The sequence below is a fragment of the Aspergillus oryzae genome, chromosome 1 (assembly GCF_000184455.2).
Source record: "Aspergillus oryzae RIB40 DNA, chromosome 1".
Lineage (NCBI taxonomy): Eukaryota > Fungi > Ascomycota > Eurotiomycetes > Eurotiales > Aspergillaceae > Aspergillus > Aspergillus oryzae.
In genome coordinates, this window is record NC_036435.1 from 2,376,895 (window position 1) to 2,399,151 (window position 22,257).

The window sequence follows — 22,257 nt, forward strand, 5'->3', positions numbered from 1 at the left end:
GACTCATGGAGAAGAAACCCAGGTTGCGGATGGAGTCGGTCACCTATCAGCGGAGGAAATGAGTCCTCCTCTGATAAAATAAAGTCACTATCATCCCATCGCTGCTCTGCAGAAGAAGGTGCAGCACAGTTGTGAAGGATCTCTGGAGGGACATAGCTGCCCACTCCTGTAACGAAAGGCTTCCCATCTAACTGGGAATTACCATCACATCTAACTATATAAATGTCAGTTCACAGATACTAACCGATAAAGCCACTGTAATGAGGAGAGAAACGGCTCAGCACAGACTTGCACGAAAGTTTCTTTTCCAAGAGACTGTGAGGTGACGATATGGAATCTTCGCACCACAGATGATACAGTGCGGGCTGCTGTTTATCATAGTTTTCAGTCTGAGAACTTCCAACGTCTGTGAAGAGAATTTAGGGGTCAAGCTAATTCCTCAAGGACTATAATTCCACAGCTCAAGGGCTTTGAGAGTTGGAGGTACAGTGTACCACTTTAAATCGAGTGACTGCAAGGGGTGAGAACTTCGGCAAGGGCATAAGCGATGTATTTATGGTGGAACAATACGAGGCATCAACATTTAACAATGCAACCGGATCCTATTCCTGCCAATCCTCAAGAGTATGACGTGGCCGAATACGACGCTAATGAAGAAGCAGAAGAAGATCCAAGATGGACAAAGAGGAGAGAGTTACAAGATGGTTGACTGATGCCAAGTCACCTGCCAGCCGCGCGGCGCCTGAGGCGACCGCCAACATCCTGTTGCCTACACGCTGATAAAGTTATAGATCAGGCATCGCCGTTGTATGAATAACTTTTGTATGTATGAGTCTTTAAAAAAGCACATCCTGCTAGCCGAATAAGTAGAAATGGATATTCCTGTCAAAAGCGCCAGACATCGGGGTCCTATCAACTGGGAAGGGATCCCAGAGAATAGTATTCAAAGGCGAGAAAAGAAGAACGTTAATGATGAATCGCTTGCCATGCCGACCCGCACATAATACTCCAATGTTACATCTTCAGTCGGGTCTAATGCACTGTACCTAAGGGTGACTTCATCACTCATAGTCCCTAACATAGCGACCCGGAAGCTCAACGTCCCACATGGGCCGCTCCACAACTGCAACCTCTAAGTTACCACCATCTTCATGCTCCTGCGATTCTTCATCCGTTGCCTGACAATTCAAAGGTACAATTCCGAGAATATCACGGTACTTGTATGTGTGCCACCAACGACGTGCCGAATGTGAGTTATCCGCGGCCTGCATCAGTTGTTTCTGAGAGGGTGTGTCGCCATTGACAGCTGTCTTGGGAGGCTGCTTCCTGGGGGTGCTGACGTCGTTGCCTTCGAGATTTCCTCTTCTTAGGCGAGCCAGGTTAGAATCATGGCGAGCTGTATAAGCTTCATCGTGATCGTATGCTTCATCATCTTCATCTGCCCCACGAGGACGCTCCTTCTCAAGAGAGATCAATTCGGCCTTCGACTCGTCACTTCCTATGATTTTGCGAATCTTGGAACCAAAGAAAACATCGGACTGCGCTAATGGTATTCTGTCACCGGCACCGGTATTCGACCTCTTTCTGTCATTCTCCTCATCGTCCAAAAGCCCACGCTTGCGCTTTTGGGATGAAGACTTCTTAGCAGCCTGCATTGATTCCTGTCCATCATCATGAGTATCTGCAGAAGCACTCAGCTCCTCCGGAGACGGAAAGTCCTGATTCAAGTCAAACATCCACAGCCAAGAGGTACCATAGAGCCAGAGGCGTTCACGGGCCTCGTTCAAGTCCCAAACACAGCCCATCGCACGATCTTTTACACCCCTAAACTCTGCGGGTAAGAAAGCCTTGGGGTTTCTCCTTGACCAATCCGACAACTTCCCATCAAGAGCATCAACTTCCACCAGTTGGTGCTCACTTGTAAGAGCCATCAACCGGCTTTCAACCTTAGAGTCCTGATCAGCACCGTCGGCCAATAACTTCTTCCCGGCCGGATTCAGAGGGCGGAAGGACAACAGTAGTACGCCAGACCTGAGACGAGGGATTGGCGATTCAGCGGCTGTGAGAGTCCAACGCTCACCCTCCACCACTGGCTGTTCATCCTCATCGTCAGAATCTTCGTCGGAGTCTTCGGCAGCATTTGCCTTCGCCAAGGTCTTTGACTCAGCTTTCTCCAGCGACCAGGCATCCACACACCCAGAGAGATCTCCGACTGCAAAAATCTTGCTGTTTTCGGAGAACACGGCGCATCGGATGGTCTTTTCGTAGTCACCAAGGGTACCATGGGAGGCCTTCTCATAGCGAGCGTGGCGGGTAGCTCTGTTAAGTTTGACGAGTTGGGTAAGGACCTGGGATTTCTCCTGAGGCGACGAAGCAGGCTTGATCCTGGCTAAGTAGGTAGCACTATTGGGACGAACGACACAGATCCACCGACTATCGGGGGAAACGGTAACAACTCGAGCTCCGTCATTAGCAAGTGTAGATGGGATATCAAGCTTTTGTATGCGGAGGGTTCCTTTCTCGTCGCTTTTGCGCCGCCGAACAGAAAACACCTTGACGCTGGATATCGTAGCAACGACTAGAATCTTTCCGTCGGAAGATAGCATAGCTGAGGTGATATTCTCTTCGCCCTATCGTGCGAACAGTCCATCAGAAATGAATTTCATGAGCGTCAATACCGGGCGACCTTCACATACCTGGATCAGGACCTTCCCAACCAATCTGTGCCTTTGCCCATCGAGATTTTCTTGCAAAGACATAGGGCCGCGGAACAGGCGCCAGATGCTAATCTCTCTATCCCAGAAGCTCATAACCAGTCGAGATGAAGGCGAAGACGCAAGCTGTGGTATTTGAGGCAGACTCGATAGCTTTCTGTGGTGCTCTTTTCCGAACTCACGCAAAGGTAAGACAATCGGGGAGGCGTCAGGTCCTAATTGTTATCAGCCAACCTTGCCAACGCTTGATAGATAAGATCAACTCCTACCTCCAGAAACAATAACACTAATGTCCTTCGTCTCATAGACAGCAAATGTCTTAACATCGTGGGTATGGTACCGCCGGTGCATCACCTCAACCCACCGGCCTTTCTTATCGCCCTTCTCTCCAGCCTTCTTTCTATAGACAACTGTTCTTTGGTCCGCACCTCCACTAACAACTGTGTCCCCATTGGCACTCACAGCGATGTCCAAAGTGTCAGCCAAGTGGCAATTGAGTCGTTGGATAAGCGAGTAATTCTTGCCGTCCCAGAAACGAACTTCACCAGCAGAGTCGCCAGAAACAATAGTGCCATCGGGAAGGCACTTCACAGACCAAACGAGCAATTCCTTCGTACCACCTGTCGGTCCCTTGCCCAAAGAGATTGTTCGTAGGAGTTGACCATTCCGAATATCAAACAGACGGATTGAGCTGTCCGCATAGCCGGCCACAATAGTGTGACGATCTTGGAAGGTGACGCTAAGCACCCTAGCTCTCTTTGTAGAAGGTCGCATAAGACGAAGGAACCTAACATCATTGTCTGCCGTAGACAATATCACGATAGATCCATCCGCGCATCCCGCGGCGAGATGCTGTCCGGTGTACTCTCCTTCCGCTGGAGGCAGCCACTTGCCATCCTTTCCTCGTTTCGTAGGCCGCCATCTTGGCTGGGCCGCTATGCACCAGATCTCGCCATAATTTCCGCTTGAGTGACGCAAAGGACAGCCCTGTTCAATATCCCATTCAGTCACCGCAGTCGAGTATCCGATACTGAACAAGCGCAGCCGTCCGGGTATCTTTGAACCATCGGGACCAGATTCAGGCGGATCGAGGGTCCAGGTGAGTCCTTCTATACTTCTATCCTTCCCTCCACGGAGAACTGTCTCCTGAAACCATGCGCCGCGCAATGGATTCCATATTTCAATATCGCCATTCGCGCGACCAACCGCGAGTCGGAGAGTAGGAACACCACGTCCCGCAAGTTCTGCAGATGGAGGATGGGAGAATGCGAGCGCATTGATAGCTTGAGGGTTATAAGGAACGAAGCGACAGCGGTGAATATCCATTATGATTAACGGCGTAGCGCGGTAAAATCGAGATTAGAAGTCGACAAAGCTTCTTGCTTGAATAGAATGAAAAAATTAAGTAGATCCTCGTTTGGGAGCAGAAAAAGACCTACCCGGCTCTCAACCTGTAGAGCCGACCGCTATATAATCATTCCGTTGTTAGTAAATACAAGGTCAAAGATGTTTCGAAGGTCGAAGGTGTCACTGTTGTGGTTGTGGCCTCGATGTTGCCCTTTCTCTCTCTTTCTGTCCTTTTTTTTTTTGGATACAATTTTTAGCGCCGCGGAGGTTCCACCAAACGTGCTGAATCACGTGATTCTCTGGTTGTTGCTTGTAGAGCATCAAACAAGACTTAGGCAAGGCACAAGGACACTTTCTTTACTTATTTTCTCAGTATTCTTCTCTAGAAACTGAAGCTACAGCTATTCGGGGGGAAAAGCATCATCCCAGCGTCTTTGCGACCAGGAGAGCGAATCTATATACCATAATATAATTCACATAGTATATACTGTAAATACTAATATACTAGTTTTTGGCATCTCTTTCATCACTTTGCAATATATTTGGCCGTGACAAGGGAATCTACACCAGATGAGGGGCGAGTGCATGTCATTTAAACGAAAAAAGAAAAGAAGAAGAAATCAAAATGATCTGGCTGTTAGAGCTCAGTCTACACTCCAGCGCAGTGCTACAACTAAACATCACACCCTCCCAGTGACTCAGTACTCGGGAACTACTATGCAAAATGTTCTTTGTTTTAATTGAAGGAAGCACCGAGACAACTTGTGCCCAGCTTGGTGGGACACCAAATACCAAGGTCACTCCCCTTGGCGAACTCCTAATATGTAGCATAGCCAACTCCCTGCTATAGTTTCAAAATATAACTCCAAGCAGTGTTTACAGGGAAAATAGACACTGCAGAGCCTATCACTGTTACTCCAGTGCTTGTGGTACACTTTCGTGGTAGGTCAAAGCACCATATGACTAGGTTCATGAAGCACGCAGATAGTGGAAGGGATGCATGTCCTCTATCTTTTAAAGCATACAAGACGCGTAGCGCAAAGTACTGTATATAAGCAACATACGCATGCAAAGCAGTATGTGCTCTCGAATTCCAAATTACCGTGGTGCAAGCAGGTTTCAAGAGAGCGTATCAGCAAAAGTGAATCTTGTCGCATTCCATCCTAGAGTTATCGGCGATAGACAGCCACATGACCGATGTATTTGATAGGCCCATATAGGTCCATTTAATATAGAGGGATTGCCACGTCAGAGAAGCCCGGGTTATAGTTCTAGCACTGCATGTCACCAGCAGACGGCTAGTGATTCAATCTCCGTTATTCGAATGATGTGATAGGGCGCAATGATCCCAGGTTTGCCAGGGTGCCACACCATAAAAAGGGTCAATTCCATGGGGTTTGAGTCAGTGGAGACTCCAAAGAGGTGGACTTCAATTGTTTTCGGTCAAAAAGAGGGGGTACATCTGTAGGGTTAGGCAACCCTATCCTGTAGGCATCAAGAACGAGTGCTTGGAAACAAGAGATTGGTAGCGAGTGGGGAAGAATTTCTCTGAATTTCTCCGATGGATTTGATTCACCAGGCTCAGCTGAATTGGGGGGCCCCAAGATGGGCGATATGCAGTTTAATTCGATCTCGGGCTCTGCGCCTGCGGGGGTGTTGTTTGATAGGCACGATCTATGCCGTGAACGGGAATCAACCTGAGCCGCACACATTCAGACGACGCCACTTTCAAACCGGTCGAAGACAATCCCCGGGAGATAAGCATTCATGATTCAGATCGTCAGTTGATTCGCCATGGATGCTCAAAATGGTTCAATAAAACCAGTTCCGATTTTAAACCTGGCTATTTTGTTTTCAACTTAAGATGATGGGATCCATGGCTCAATGAAACTCTATGCGACACCTCGAATGGAAATATGAGGGCATACTGAACTGCAGATATGTTCTTGATAAGTTGTGATGGTGCTCTTTCTTCCTTTACCTATTTTTTCCCTGGTGGTCTACTACGCGACCATTGCCTCATGGTTGATGCCCAGGTTTCAGCGCCGTGCATTCATTGCGCAGTAGCTATGCGCGAGTTCTACTAAAAAGTATCAAAAGCGCGACCACGGTTGACTGTGCAGTAGTGGGTGCGCTGTGTTTACATTTGACTGGGTCATCGCATACTGCGTGGTGGTATAGGTTTATTTGCAACACATTTCGGAAACTGGCCGTCGCTGGTCCTTAGTATTATTAGTACCGGACAGTCTCAAGTAGTGCGACTATTTTGTAGAGTTCTGCTCGTATACGCTTTTAAAGTTCAGCCACGCGTAGATGATGCAGCATGGCACCAATGGCAAGTGGCAAGAGACTGATGTCGAATGCCTCAATTTATGGGAATGGGCACTGAGTATTCGACAACAGAAGGCAGTGGCCGTATGGATGCCTTGTGAGGATAGCTTCAACTGATAGGGATTCCGAATATGGTCAAAGGTCGAATCTCATGGTAGGGAGTAGGAGCGTAAGACGGTCGGACCCTGGATTCCGTTAATCAATTAGAACAACGCATGTGAGTACTGTATGCAGCCATCAGAATTATCTTTAGTAATAATGGTTATGATGTATGATTCGATTCAGGAGGTGGCTGATGTATTGGTCCAGGCGTGTCAGCCGAAATTAGCAGTTCTTATATGCTGCGTGGCATATATCCAATTGCAGGCGAAGTACATATATTATTCCCCGGGAACTTGCAAGGAATCCAACATTTGGACAAGAAAAGTGGAAAAACCAGCCATTAGCTTGATGAACTATCGCCAGACCAATTAATCCCGGGTCCCATCCCAGTTGTAAGGCACGAACGGACGCGGGAAGTAAGCTTCTAGACCAGGATTACTGGGGAGCATCAAGGAGGGAAAAGCACACGCCGGTTTGGCAATAAGCGCGCTGGTTTTGCTCAGGCGATTATCGAATCAGCGCTCATAAAGGGCCTCTGGAGTCCACGCCAAGCATCGCGGCGAGATTACGCTTTATGTCATTCTGACCCCCTTAACTTCGGGGGAGATTGGACCCGCGACACTGGTCAGGGACTTGGACAGACGGTAGGTATGGAAACGTGGCTTGTCCGACGATATCAATAGTGTCCGTGTGTCTGTTAGACTCCGCCAAATGGTTTGATGAAGGGCAAGAGTCCGACGTCAATTGAGGAAAGTGTCGGATGTAAAGAAAAGGAGACGTTTGGAGTCAACCATTGAAATGAAGACATTACCTAGAATAGAAATGACTTGGAACCTAATTTCTCATCGATGATCGTGGCTCATAATTCCAAGCCGGGGCACCCGAAACGTGGGACGCGAGTCAATCAATGACGCCATGGAACTGTTGAGAGAGAGAAAAAAGAACAGAACGCGCCGTATTTGTGCCTCGCACGCGACTCTTTGTTTTCTGCGATTTTGTGCCAAATCTGAAGCAACTGACTTACTGAACTATCTATAGTTCTGCTGTAAGTAGCACTCTTAAAACAATGGCCGAGGGTAAACCTCTTTTTTAGCAACCTATCATTGGACGAAACATCGAGACGTAGCTGAATAATCCTCTATTTACTCTTCCATTTTTCCATTTTCTTTTTTTCCCCTTTCGAGCTTTTGGGGTTAAATGTGGAGTCGTTTATTTACACTACAATCGGACCCACTGTAGATTTCACGCTAAGCCATTTTCTCCTCTAGCGTCCCTGCCTTGTATGTATTTATGTACAAACCCTTACTCTGTATCGTTCTCGGCTTTCCAAACCGGCATACAGTACAGCGTACCTGGGTACGCCATACAAGAGGAATAAATAGTTAACTTGACATAAAACGCCTCCATATGCCGTCAGAACGCAGCTAAAAAGAAAAACGAAAAGGTATGAACCATGGTTGAGGCTCTCCGCTGCTCCAACTGTGAGAAAACAGCCTTACCAGAAACGGTCATATTGTCTTGCAGGTTCTGACTTTTCGCGTTTCTCCTTAGTAGTCGTTATCAATCAGCAGGCCCGTCATTCGCTGGTCGAGTATATTAAAGGCTCACATCCTGCATGGTCTTCCCACTTTGGTAGAAACGATTACCATGCGATATACTGCATGTAAATGCCTCAATTGCTCAAGTGCGTCGGTTATTATAGGGCACACTACCGTATAGTCAAGTGTCCTTCGGAACGGGAGCAATATTGATACATGGTTGCATGCGTTATGACAGAGATTGAAGGTTAAAGTAATAGTTCGATCACTTGATCAGCTACAGACATGCGGCTTATACGAATAGAGTGGCAATTGCATGGATTCGCTTTGTTTCGACCGAGGGCTTGCCGCATGATTCTTGGTGGTGGCACAAGTGTGTTTCGTCCACCACCATAAAAAGAATGCTGACTTAAGAACTGTCAGAAGACATAGTGGATCCACGTAGTACCACTGTGATTTTGCAAATAATAGTGGTATCTATGCTCTGTAGAACCATGACTAGAAATAATAAAAGCGGGGGGAGAAAAAAGGAAGAAAAGAAATGGAGAGAAAAAAGAAACGAAAAATCTCTGAACCTTTTTGCGTTTGTCAGATCTACATATACTCGATACACATAGCCAGGGTGTAGATACATCAAAGGATGTGCAGCCATGTGCGTATAAGATAATTATTTGCAGAGTATTGAACATCTTTCGACTCATCCAATACCAGGATATGGATCAGATCACCGACTATAGATCAGCCGTGGACAGAATTAGACCAATATGCGACGGGAATCTGATACATATACCAATTCTATGAAGTTCTTCAGGTTTTCCAGAACACCGCTCGCTGACAGGTTTTTTCTTCCCAGTTTTCGCCCTACCAGGCCCACATCATCCCATATTCCCGTCCCATACCGACATATCCAGATTCGCTTAGTACGAGTCTCGCAGCCGCTACTTCCGGCTACCGCCGTTTTGTGCGTATTGTATGTACAAAAGTGGCCAACGTTGAAGTAATTGTGAACCATTCGTTCTTGTAGGTGGACCGATTTGTCGGAATTGCGGGGCTGCAGATTGGCTTTTCGAGGATGAAAATGCTGCCTAATTAACCTTGAACCACTGCCATTTGGTAGAAATTAACTGTTTTTGTCCCCCTTCTATCTCTAGGCAACCGAAACGCAGGCAGGGATGATCTCTATGTATGTCCCTCCTGATGCCTGGCGGTCTATCATGTTTGGCTTCAAAGTGGCAAGGTGAGTGGGCGGAAGTAGTATCCTCTGCTACTGTATTTTCCGAGATCCGCAGTGGGTTGCCACAAAATTTCAGCGTCCCGATTGCGGTGTGTTTTTATGGCGCAGTGAACTAGGAATTTAGATAAAATAGAGCAAAAAATGAAGAGAGATATTTTGCAAACGCTATATTACAGACCGGGCTACTATTGTCACACCTCCACTGCGTTTTCAGCCTAGTCTTTTGGGTCATGTTGAATGGAAGGGTTCGATGATACATCGAGAAGTCTGGTGTATTATCGTTTAACACGTACAGATACAGACAGCCCAGAGCACATGTATTACATAAAATGAAGGTCTACAATCCTTGAATTAACTCCAACGCGAGCAGCGATATACGCCTGAGAGGACAAGGGATTTCTGCACACAAAGTAAGTTGGATCCGTTGTTGCACAAACATCATAAACATCATAAATCCATAATGGTATTACCATCTCGGGTAACAGCAAGTATGCAAGGCTGTTGGGTCCATCCTGAGCGATTTGAGAATGGGACCGTGCAAGGTCAACTGCAAGTAGAATTGACTCAAGTGAGTGAATGGTGAGAGAAAGTAATGAATATAAGCTCTGCAGGTACACAGCAAGGGGAGGTCTATAATTATCTCGGAAGAGGCACCTTGAGCATCCGCGCAAGTAGCCAAATCACCTTAAAATTGAGATATGCAGATATGAATCCCATTTAATGTCGGCAGTATAATATGTATCTGTTCCCAACGGAATCCCTTTGACCTATCTGTTGCGGAATCGCCACCCTTAGCTGTTTCCTAATGGAGATGAAATCGAACATATGGATTACTCGACGAAATGATACTTGGGGCGGCAATGCCACTTTTTGCTACTTTAGGCAAGGACACCACTACGTCCCTAGCAATTACCCCATATTTTGGAGGTTGTCCATCATAATACTTCTGGCCAAAAGATTACTCCATATAGGAAGCTACAAAGTACTACCACCCGACTAACTTCTACTAATGGAAGGTCGTAACCTGGTGGACGAGCTGCGCCCCTCCCCCTTTTAAAGCTCTGCCTGTGTCACAATGGCCTGATATTTCTACTAGGGGACAATTTCGATCTTAAGTTGCGCTGACATTATTACATAACTACTCTAGTTGCTACATACATGAGGATCATGGATACGAATTTCCAGCCTGCCATCGCCTCAAATATTTTTGGGGGCTTGGGATAATCATCCCTGCTAGCAAGTGCCCCTTTTACCCCTGTAATATATGATTCATTGTACCTATTTGACGCAGTCGGTAAGTCATTCAGCATTAGTGAGTTAAAGCGATATCCCTGGCTTAGGTAATTGGTTTTAACTACGACGGGATAATATTGCGATAAGGGGCTATACTGTCTGTTGTTGGGGACGACGGATTTGGATAGCGCACGCTCGGAAGAATGAAGTAGGGCGATTATCGGCAGCACACGCAATCGTGCATCTCATCCCATCCACGAAAGGCGGCTGTCCCGTTTTCAATAGTCTTCTTTAGATCGTACCACGGTTTGATTTCTCGACTTTGTTGGAAGAGATGCACATGCTTTCCGAGGATCGAGCCGATACAACGCCAGTAGAGAGTGGAAATGATCGCCAGGAAAACTAAGTAAGGACATGGCCGTTCCGGGCTGAACAATGAGCACCAGTGTAGGGATAAGATAGCCACCCTATTGCATAATGAAACTCCCAGCTACATAGGGAAATGAACTTAAACTGCTTTCAGCCACCTCAGCCACTGCCCATTTACGAAGGGAGGCGTGGATGTATAAGTAGATGCAAGAGTGCATATTGCAGTCTTTGCCCAAACTATGGCGATGTTTACGAACCCAGGCCGGGGATCATATCCGGTCCAGAATATCAAAGCTTCCCGATGAGTACGGGCCAGAGTCATAAGAAGGCTACTCTATATCGAAGATAGGTAACATGGATAGCTACAGTTAGAATTGGCTAAGACGGGCCTTTGATAATGGAGTGACCCCAGCCAGTCAATTGCGCCCCTTGCTTTGTTTGCACCGTCTCACAGTGTCTGTGTATAAAGTTGCATCCATAGTCGAATCTAACCAGCCTTTTCGGAGCTAGCGATGAAAGAAGGGGTAACACGACGCCGTTAATTGGAGAAATCTTTGCCATTGACTGGATAATAGGCGTTCAGAATTATAACTTTGACCAGACCTGGGCATTTCCGGATAAGTTGCATGGTAGTAGATAGACTGCGTGGCACCAACGGCACGACGCATATAGCTTCCGTTAAATTTACGTGGACTAGTAGCCGTGCTGTCTGCGATCGTGAGGATCCGATAACGATAGTGTCGTGAAAGCATGTCTCCCTGGACAATCGATGGCTAAGCTATGTGTCCCGTAGAAATGTACCAGCCCCTTGTAAGTTTGTACAAATGCGATGAACGCAAAACAAAAGTTTTTGATGAGATCGACCACATGTCACGATAGTAAGGGCAGCCCCTCCTTTCTATTGGGTTTCCGTTTACGACGGAACGTCAATGACGATATGGACATGTGTTGAAGAACTGCACGTCAATAACGCGAACAACAGATGAAGAAAAGCCCTACCAATCAGTAAAGGGGATGCCGTGTAGCGGATTCAGGTCGTTAAATTAGGTTCAAAGGTCGAGATCAAACGAACATCGCGTCGCTTCGGCGTGTCGTGTTCAGACATAGTTCGGTGGAAAAAGTCTGACATATGATTCTCTCTCCACGGTAAATCATGGCTGAGACTCCGGGTGTGTCAAAAAACTCAAGTCGACTGGTCGAGGGATGTACATACATAAGCTCGGGTGAGGGGCGTAGAAGATGGCATTGACTGGTCTTGAATGGCTGCAGGAGACACGCGATGGAGCGGACAAGAAGCCAGGGTTGTTTTGGCGCTGAGCCAGTCAGCAGTCTATGACGGCGAGACGCGACCGCTTCCATGTATGTATGTATGTATGTATGTATGTGTACGTAGTATCATACCTCTCCCGAAGTGCGCCGTAAAATGCGAACCACTCATTGATGGTTATTTACAGACCGTCAGCAGCTGAAAACTAAAGTCGGTTACTCCGCAATTTGTGGGTAGTCGTCAAATAGCATTACGACTCTTAAGTATACTAGGAGGAGGCTAGTCTAGGGTTATCCAGCACCAGAGAAATCAAAAATATCAAATGAGAAAAGTGACTTCATCATACGCTCAATAGCCGGCAATAAATGACATGGATCTATCCATTCGGTGTACTGTACCTATGTACATATGTACATACTCCATACCCAAGTGATGGATTTTCATAGTGATATCAATTCCTAGCGGAGGAAAAAGGAGTGAAATAACCATTTGTTATTTTCTGCTGCAGACCGCAATGTGCAATGGAAGCCCCATGAAATGCTGGCTTACCTACAGTAGTGTAGTTTACAGTGACGCAACTTACACATTAGGGCCCAAGGATGCAGGTCTAATAAAAAATGGAAAGGGTTAAAAAGAAAAAGTGGTCGCTGAGCCAAGGACCTGAGGTGTTCCTGGCTGGAATCAGGGAGTCAATGGCTGGTGAGGACTGGTCGGTGACGACGGAGATCACCCCACCGAGGAGCCCACCGAAGGAGCGCTGGTGCTGGACGCTGTGCAGGTTAGAGAGTTTAGATGCAGCCTTCAAGAGCGAAACTAAAAGAAAAAGAAAAAGAATTTGGAGAGTAATAAAATCCAATTATAAACTAACATATATGTCTTGTATAGATGAACAAAGACTAGTTATTGAATGTATATTAGAAGATATTAAAGGGAATACGACTGTCAGCAAGCATTGCAACGTAGGATATGTATTTCCCAGGCTGGAAACTAGGGCTCAATGGGTCCTGAAAGTCGATGATTGTTATACCTTGATACGAAAAGTCTGGCTCCCCGGAAGGAAGAATGACACAGAAAGCCGGAGATAATTAGCAGAAGGTAGTAAGTAACCTCTAATCGTATACGGCCGGTCACTCAATACTAGGTACCAGGTACCTTACTAAACGGCCGGAATTACGTACCTGGCCGTATCAGCGGTAGTAACTTTCGCCCTTCAGTAAGGGCTTCCCTCGATCCTGTATGGGCTTAGGCTGCGCTAGGCAGGCTTCCCTCCCCAAGTGCTCCGTACTATTATAATGGTTTATGCGAGGTTCTGCAAATTAGGACTAACTAGTAGTATGGCTACCTATCTCATTACGACTATTGTTGCGGTGCTGAGCATTGATGGAACTCCTATTCTTGAATTCCAACCAGCATCCTGTATCATTCAGTAATTCAATCTAGTCCCCTCTGGCCTCCATACCCTTTGATGGGTGATTGGTGGTTGGAAATGTAGGCATGAGACAAGGCAAGGCGTCGTTTTGTCAAATCATTCAATGGTTTCACAAACCACTGGATTTGACATTCTTTTTCACCTACAGTTCTAGGAGGTGCAAGGTAGGGTCCGTTCGTAGAACTCTCAGCCAACGCTGGTCGGCGAGGTTAGGTATAATTGAGACGGCGCTGAAACAAGGACCGAACAATACGCTTACCCGGTACCTTTCAAATTACTATTACTACTAATTAATACGGGAATACTAAACACGATCCTCAATACGGGAAAAGCGTCACGCTTTACCATACGGTGTGGGAAGAGGTAACCTGCAGCGACTCTCGAGACTTCTATCTCCGACTCTTGTCCCCATTTCTGATTCTCTCTTCTTTTCTTTTCCTCTACTACACCCGCCTGGAGAGAGATCACTCCTCCTCATTTTTTCTCTCCTCCTTTCCTTCTATCTTCGCCTCCTCTCCCTTTCCTCCTTCCCCCCCCTCCTCCTTTTCTAGCCTCCCGCCAATTCTTGGAGAGATCTGAGACTGGTCTGCCGGCAAGGATACAGTTGACGGAATTGTCTATATCTGTCGACCTCATCTTCAGCCCGTTGTACTAGCTCTCCCAGTCGAGCCGTGTCCGTCAGCTTCTTTGCTTCGACATCCTCCTATTTCGACGTTTGTTAGCTCAAACGGCGATTCCCCTGACCGCCGGTGTCCGATCCGTGACGTCGACGTTGAGTTCCCCTGATTAGCTTCTGCCGGTTAGAAGAACGACCAAGAAGGGCTTTTTTTTCCATCTTTCTTCTTCGTCTCCTTTTCTGTCATAAGCGTTTTTTGTGTATATGATTTGTATTTGTGGTGATTTCTTGGGAGGTGAGAGAATTTTTCCTTTCCCCTTTCCTTGGTTAAGCACCGTCCCCCATTCGTGCGTCAATTGTGTGTGTGTGTCTTTGGGACAAGACTAGAATGATATCTGCATGTGTCGCTGGTCATTTATCGATATCAATCCGGTAAAAATTCACTGTGTGAACACGCCCAATATGTTGGTGAATGCCAATGGTCCAAAACCGACAATTGCATAAGAAACCTGAGTCGGTTGCAATGTTCAGCACCTCCGAAGCTTCGAGAGCAATTGGCCTCCTGCATATGGATTTCAACAATTCTTCACGATTAGACATTGGATAGATCGGGGCAGTCGGCGACCGGTTGAGAGAGCCACGGATAATAAGAATTGGTTGGAATGACGGGTTCTCGTGAGGTTGGAAGATTAGGGTGCTTTCAAGACGCGGGTCCTACGTTCTGGATGAAGTTTATCTCATCAGCCGTTCATATCATCTGCAGGAGGGGCTCACATTCTTCAACGCCGAGGTCGTTCAAGGGGTAGTCTGGTGCTTTGGAGAGCATGGAAACTGTCAACGTCGTGCATACTTCGGCCACCACTTCGACCTATGACATGCCCAAGCCACAATAATACCACGCAATTGAAGTCTTGTGCACAATTCAAATGAGGAAACCGGGAAGACAGAACATCTGGAAGGACTGAGTGGCTGACATGACTTCTTCCTGCTCCAGGAGACCGATTTTGATCTTCCCCCGATACCTTTAGCTTCAACTTGACCTCACTCCCTTTACTGTGGAACTGGTCATTGAACGCTCCGTTTGCATTATCTCGGCCGTGTACAAGAAACCATTCATACACCGGAGGGCAAACTGTACGTCGTAACATTCTTGTTGCATTCTGACTTCCCCTGACGATCGCCCTATCCCTACATAGGGCTCGTGCCTGTACTCCCCTTCCACATTCCGGAGTACCTCAATAAGCTTGCAATCAAGCACCGGTTCCTAGGGTGAAGACGTTCAGTCGTCCTTCGCCTTCTGGACTGGTATCCTCCACAGTCCACAGGTGACAGATCATCTCGTCTTGTCCCAGCCTAGATGCCAGACTCGCCGTCACGGTAAGGGTTGCACCGTGCCCTCTGCCCGAAGGCTTTAATCTGGGTTAGTACTCTTTATCCCCGGGTATCCCCCCTTATCACCTCCCAATCTTCTTTTGACTTTTACCTTCCTTCATCAACCTTGCATATTTGCTTCGTCGACCTCTCCGTTCTCTACCTTTCTTTTTCTTCTCTTTCTCCTTTGGTTTTTTGCAGCCTGTCATTCTCTCGAGGCTTTTAATTTTTAATATCTAATAATACTTTTACTAACAGTCCCTCCTTTAGCTCCGGCCGCGAAAGACTTCAACTGGTTGTCCGACTCCCTTTCTCCTTTCCAGTATTCAGGCTTATCGTCTTTGCATTGGTCCTTAATATTCCCAACTAATTCCGCTCATTAATTTGAAACAATCTGGCGACTGTCGTTCTCTTATTTCCGTCGTTTCCTGATAGACTTGGTTCTGATCAGGTCCACTCTTTTAATAATATCACCGTCGAGATCAACATAATTCGACATCATGGCTTATCATAAGCGTCCTACGTCCAGCTATCAGCCTTGCGAAACTTTCTTTGTGGAATCGTATGAGGACTTCCCTGCGCCCCGTATGGACCCGAAGGAGCACGCGAAATTGATTGCTCGCGAGCGCCAGTATGCCATTGCGGATGAACTGTCTAAAGTTGCCAGCGATGAGTTCCGTGATGATATTCTGTCTCACATGTTGGACATGGATGTTGGTTACCATATACTCTAATTGACCTGAGTCGCTCTTGGCTAATCTTATCTTCGTCTCAGGCATCTACCCTCCCTGATGTTGAATCTATCGATATCCAAACGGAGATTCAGTGGTTTATGCGCCCTTACTTGCTCGACTTCTTAATCGAAGCCCACACGGCCTTCCAGCTGTTGCCCTCGACCCTTTTTTTGACAATCAATCTCCTCGATAGATACTGCTCAAAGCGTGTGGTCTACAAGAGGCATTATCAACTGGTTGGGTGTGCGGCCCTGCTTATTGCAGCAAAATATGGTGACAAGAAGGATCGTGTACCCACCATCAAGGAACTCAAATCGATGTGCTGCTCCCTGTATGATGACGACATGTTCACGCAGATGGAGTGGCATGTTTTGCAGACTTTGGGTTGGACGATTGGACACCCAACTGTGGACAGCTTCCTTCAGATGGCTGTCATAGACACATCATACGACCCCGAGGTCGAACACATGGCATTGTACATCTCGGAAATTTCTCTGTTTCACAGAGAGTTTGTGTCCAAGCCATCCTCTGATCTTGCTAGAGCTTCATTAGCTCTTGCGCGGTGTATCCTCAACAGACCACAGCCTCGCCACACCGAGTGGGCTTCACAATACGATTCGATGACATTAGTGGGCTTGTCTCAGCAGCTTCATCAGCCTTCCCAGATTTTGTTCCGGAAGTATTCGTCGGCTCATTTCTCTAGGGTCTCGAAGATTCTAGAGCAATTCTTGGCTCGTCAAGCTTCGGTCGCTAATTACACCCCACCAAGCCCACCCTCAGATGTCAACGCCGAGTCCAAACCGTACGAAGGCGAGATTGGACTGGCTACTCCGCAGAAGGCTCCCCATCCGTCGAACATGCCCCACGGTTATATCACGCCGCCAATTACACCCGAAAACGATGCTTTTGTAAATGGGGGCAACACTACCTTCGTAAAAGCGGTCGCAGGGACGAGTGCTTGCTCTCCCTCCCCTACGCCACCACCGAGCATGCAATATGTGGACTCTCATGTATATCAAGAGTCCACATTCACCCAGGGGCAGCAATTCCTTCAACCACAGATGTCATTCACCACTAGCTACTGAATACAACAAATCAGTTGACGGTGCTTTCCGTCAACATTGTATCAATACATTAGTGGATACCAACATCGGTGCATTGAGCTTCATATGCCTAAGTGCTCGATCTGGTTTATGTCTATCATCGATATTCTCAAGGCTCGGCCGATTACCTATGTGGTCTAAACTTTGTTCTCTATTTGCATTTTCGTTTTCTAAAGGGCATACCCATTTCCTTGTGTTTTAATCCCTTGGGAGTTCCAAGTTGCATCTCATTCTTATATCTAGCATTGCAAGCGCGAGCCGTTCGAGTCTTAAATTGCATTTGCCTGTTTACATTTTTTTTATTAAATCATTTCCCATTTCATTTGTGCGATCTTCCTTTTCTCAGCCTTGTTGGAGTTCAATCCCATTCAGCGGCACCCAGGTGGGCAGTTTATGCTTGCTGACCTGAAGACTCTATATTTGACCCCTTTTGACCGAACTTCCCCATCCTACTCAAATACATACACTAATGTGGCATAACCTCTCACCTCCCATGAAATATACTCTTTTTTTCTTTCGCAGGCAGGAAACTACATTGTCTGCACCATTCGGAATCTTGGCTGATGGAGAGAGGTCCCCTCCAAAAAAAAGCAGAAAAAAGACCGAAACCAAAAAAAGACAAAAAAAAAGCAAAAGCAAAAGCGCCAGAGAAAAAAAAATCTTCCACGCAAAAGCTGCGAGGTAAAAAGTGTTTGACACAGCTTTTGTTACCCTAGTGATTTGGACAGCGAGAAAGTATTTGGACAGGTGGATGAACTTGAGCGTTTCCGTGTCAGTTTGGACACATTTACCTCTCTGCTTTCTCTAGATTTCCTCTTCTTTGTTTCTACTTGGAACCCTACACTTTTTTTTTGACTCCCAGCAAACCACCCGGGAGTATCTTGTTTATTTTGGTGGATGAGCTGAGATGAGATGAGCATAGTATATTACTACGATGAGAAGATCGTCGTAGAATTCAATACATGATACCTTATGAACCACTTTCCCTGTGTCGGGTCATTTCTCCACGTTGAGTCACGGATCTATGAAGTAAGAGATAATAATCATCACGAGACCTTGAGCCATGTCCATCGCATTATGGAAGGGGGGCCATAAATTACATAGACTAAGATCAACTCTTGCTCATCCCACCCGGGTAAGTATTCCGGAGTTTGATTAAAGACCCTCCCCCCTTTACTGGGTCCCAAAGCATGTACGTATGTCCCTTTGTTGTCCTGCCGTGTTGCCGGTCCTCGTTCAACTCCTCCCTCCTGGTCTGAAATATACTCCCGATACTATGACCTGAAAGTTCCCAGGGCACATTGCGCACCTTCTTGCCAGGTCTCCCCAAGGAATGTTCGCGGCAGTTGGCAGTCACTTTAATTACCCAATTTTTCAAGGGTCAAAAATAGATGAATTCATAATGAACAGTAACCAAGATTAAAAAAAAAAAAAGATGTTCAGATAATGACAATAGATTATATATCCGAAAATACTATACAAGCATAGATGTGTCAATAAATATATCAGTAATTGCACAGAGATATAATAAAGGATAGTAATAGTCCTTCAATCCAAAAGAATAAAAAGCCATCAAGTCATGTCGGGCGTAAGATGATAATCCAGTGAGCGAGTTGAATTGGAATTCAAACCAATGCCCAGCATCAAGAAAGAATCCAGGAGTGAGTGACATGACATGACCCGATGATGTGTACCCAACAGAAAAGTGAGAATAATAATAATAATAGCCAACCACCTGAGATTATTTCCAAATCTCCCCACGCTATGCGGAACGCCGGACCTGAATCAATAGTAGCCAAAAAGGAAAGGAAAGGGTAATATACACGCGTTATAACGAAAGGTAAGAAGGAAGGGGGATCAGAATTGGCTCATGGTGTCGGGGGCCCAACCACCAGGAGGTACACCGCCTGCTGAAGAAGTTTAACGAACTTCTCTCGTTAGGTGATTGCATGGTGAGATGCAAGGGCGCTGGTACCTCGAAGCTTCAATCGGAGACATGGAAAGGGCGCCAACATCATAGTTCATGCCAATTCCGGGGGAATGTATCATGTGCTTTGAATGATAGGGTAGGGCGGGTAAGAGGGAAAAGGAACACAAGGAAAGGGCAATAAAGAACAAGACAAAAGCAAACAAACGACCAAGCTCGTAAAAGTACAGTGGCATCAGTAATATGTATACAAGGGCATGGATGTATGAATCCGGGGATCCCGACAGGGGAACCTCAATGAACGAACGGTCAGCCACAGAGGCAACTCGCATCAGGGGGCCATGGTTGCGGTGACTTGAGCGGTCCAGAATGTCGAGAGAGAGAGCGTATCCGCCGATTGCCGGTCTCGAACGAGAGACGCGGAAGATGAGAGAAACGAGAAAGTTGAGCTGTCGATCGCTCGCCTCACTTTGGGAAAGCCGCGCGGATAATCAGCTGACTAAGAACCCGTCTCACATCCGCTGGCCAGCAGCAGGTGACCGGAGCCCCAAACGCTGGCACCGTTCGTGTTTACTTCCACCGCTGCTTGTCCCAATCGGATGGTCTTGTTTCGTCATATATTTGTCCCCCCTGGTTATGAACGACGACGGGAGGTTGCGTTCGGCGTGGACCTGTGTTGGACCCTATAACACCAGAACGGTTCCGTTAGTGACAGTCCTAGTGCAAGATGGAGATATACCCGGGGTGCAGAACGGGGAACATCTATAGTAAGATGTCAAAAGCTGTACTACATACCTCGCAGGTCTGTGACAACCACCCGGTCACCGCTACTGCCAGTGCTGGCCAGAGTAGAGTTGGACTGGTTGACTTTGTGAGGCATGGTGGTGGTGTTGGTGGATGTGTGATTGTTGTTTGGAAAGTAGAGAGGATGGTTTGGAGCGAAGAGAGTAGAGTTGATAAGAGGATTGATATGATATACGATATGGGTTACTCAAGGCAGAGAGTAGAGGGCGATAGAGGAGGTATATAAGGTAAGGCCAGTGGCGGAGCAAGGCAAAGTCTAGAAGCCCAGGCAATCGTAGGCAGAACAATGAGGTCAGGAGGATGAAGGAGGTGTGAGAGATGATGGACTGTTTGTCACAGAAGAGTCTTTGAAGCTTGATTGATTGTTTAATGGTCTGAAGTGGGTTATGGGGAGCGGACGAGGGTGGCCTTTTGTAGGTTTCCTACAAGTATGGGGAAGTATGGGAGAATCTATCCAAAAGGGAATAGAATCGATCATCTTGGGAATTTTAGCTTCGAAAACTAGACCCAAAATTAAAAATAAATAAATCAGAGTAAAATAAAATTAAAAAAACAAAAAAAGGCAGAGAGGAAAAAGGCACAGAACAGATCCAGAAAATGAAACTAAACTAGTCATTGGGGGTCGCGAGAGATCGGTCATCTTGCAGTGATTCGAGCGACTATACCAAGAACAGGCGATGATGTGGATAGGATATTGGATGATGGGACCACTTCCAACGAGGGACGTCATCTCTCTCCCCCAATAGAAAGAAGAGGAAAAATAAAAATAAAAATAAAAGGATGATAATGCTCCCTCATAATAACCTTCGACGCGAAGAAGACCAAGGTTCTGGAATCTGGGATCAGAAAAGGGTCCAAAATGTTCATTCATTGACTTTCTGACTCCACCGCCTCTCTTTTTGCCTTTACTGCCAGGGGCAGAAAAATAAAATAAAATCAATTAAATCAATTAAATTTAGTTCGAAAAGACGAGGCGACGAACCGGATGGCGATGACACCCGCCCCTGATTGGCCACTACCGACGCATCGTCGACGGGATGTTCGTAGGGATGATGGTCAATGATTATCTTCAATCAATCAATCCATCAATCGGGGACAGCCCTCTGTTTGGCTCGGCTTGCCAGTTCGCTGCCTCTTACTCCAATCTTCTCTGCCTGACCAGGACCCAGGCCAAAAAAAAGAGGGCACAATGGCTCCAGCCACACTTCGGGGTCAGGCTTGTCAGCACTTGATGAGGCTGATTCAATACAACTCCTAATCCTCGCCCTGATGTGGCGGTGGCAGGGTGAGACGGGGAACCAACTGGTCCAGAACAATAATCGTAAATTCGCTTGGAAAATCCCAATGAGGTGCCTAGAAGGAGGGAGGATCCGTCGTCATATCTGCCTCAGTTTCACCAACGCAGGTCCATGTGTCCAGAATGAATGATGCGTTGTTTGTATTTTACGTCCTGGAACCGAGCATCCCGTTTCCTATTGGCCCACAGACCTCCGGGTGGTTATTTTACAGGGTTGTGTACAGTCTCATACGCCACCGAATAACAGGTCAATCACCTGATTGCTATTTATATGGACATTCCTCACGACCACCTCTATTATTATCCACATAACATCATTACTTGGATAAGTAACTGGAGAAGTGACTTTGAAGCATCACTTTACGCACCATTCTGGAGCACCCCCATCCCCCTACTGAAGGCTATCCCTCGCTATCTCATTTCGAATGTACTCCGTACCTCCAGTACTGGAGCTGTAACTCTAACTATGGTAGATCCCAACCGGGTTTAGCGTTCCTGGTACCTATGGGTACAAACTAAACAAACTATAGGTGCTACCCATGGGACTGCGCGGAATTAAACACCTTCCATCCCGTACTAAGTAGGTAACTAACTGAGCTCAAGTGGAATCCATCCACTTCGTCTGTTCCCCCCTTCCAGCGAGCTTCAGGTAGCTCCGACGGCATCAGGTCGGGCGCCGGTACCTAGCACTCCATACGTAGTACATACATACATACATACTTACACACAAGCATACGTACATGCCTTGTCTCGTTCACTCACAAGCTACTAAGCAACCATTGCAGACGCCATCTGCCACTTCATCACCAGCCAACAAAACACGGGGTAGTTAATTTCCGTC

The 22,257-nt window shown here is 46.7% G+C and overlaps 2 protein-coding genes across 2 annotated transcripts; one reads left to right on the top strand and one right to left on the bottom strand.

Moving 5' to 3' along the window:
- Positions 1-1,061: 1,061 nt before the first annotated feature.
- Positions 1,062-4,040, bottom strand: ura7 (small subunit rRNA maturation protein UTP4; the record flags this gene model as incomplete). Its single annotated transcript, XM_023237142.1, has 4 exons — positions 1,062-1,306; positions 1,616-2,630; positions 2,697-2,929; positions 2,984-4,040. 4 exons carry the CDS (start codon positions 4,038-4,040, stop codon positions 1,062-1,064), a joined length of 2,550 nt encoding a protein of 849 aa, XP_023089401.1.
- A 12,011-nt stretch (positions 4,041-16,051) lies between these two features.
- On the top strand, positions 16,052-17,370 carry AO090005001518 (uncharacterized protein; the record flags this gene model as incomplete). Its single annotated transcript, XM_001818381.3, has 2 exons — positions 16,052-16,264; positions 16,327-17,370. The coding sequence occupies 2 exons, from the start codon at positions 16,052-16,054 to the stop codon at positions 17,368-17,370; spliced, it is 1,257 nt and encodes a 418-aa protein (XP_001818433.1).
- Positions 17,371-22,257: the final 4,887 nt, after the last annotated feature.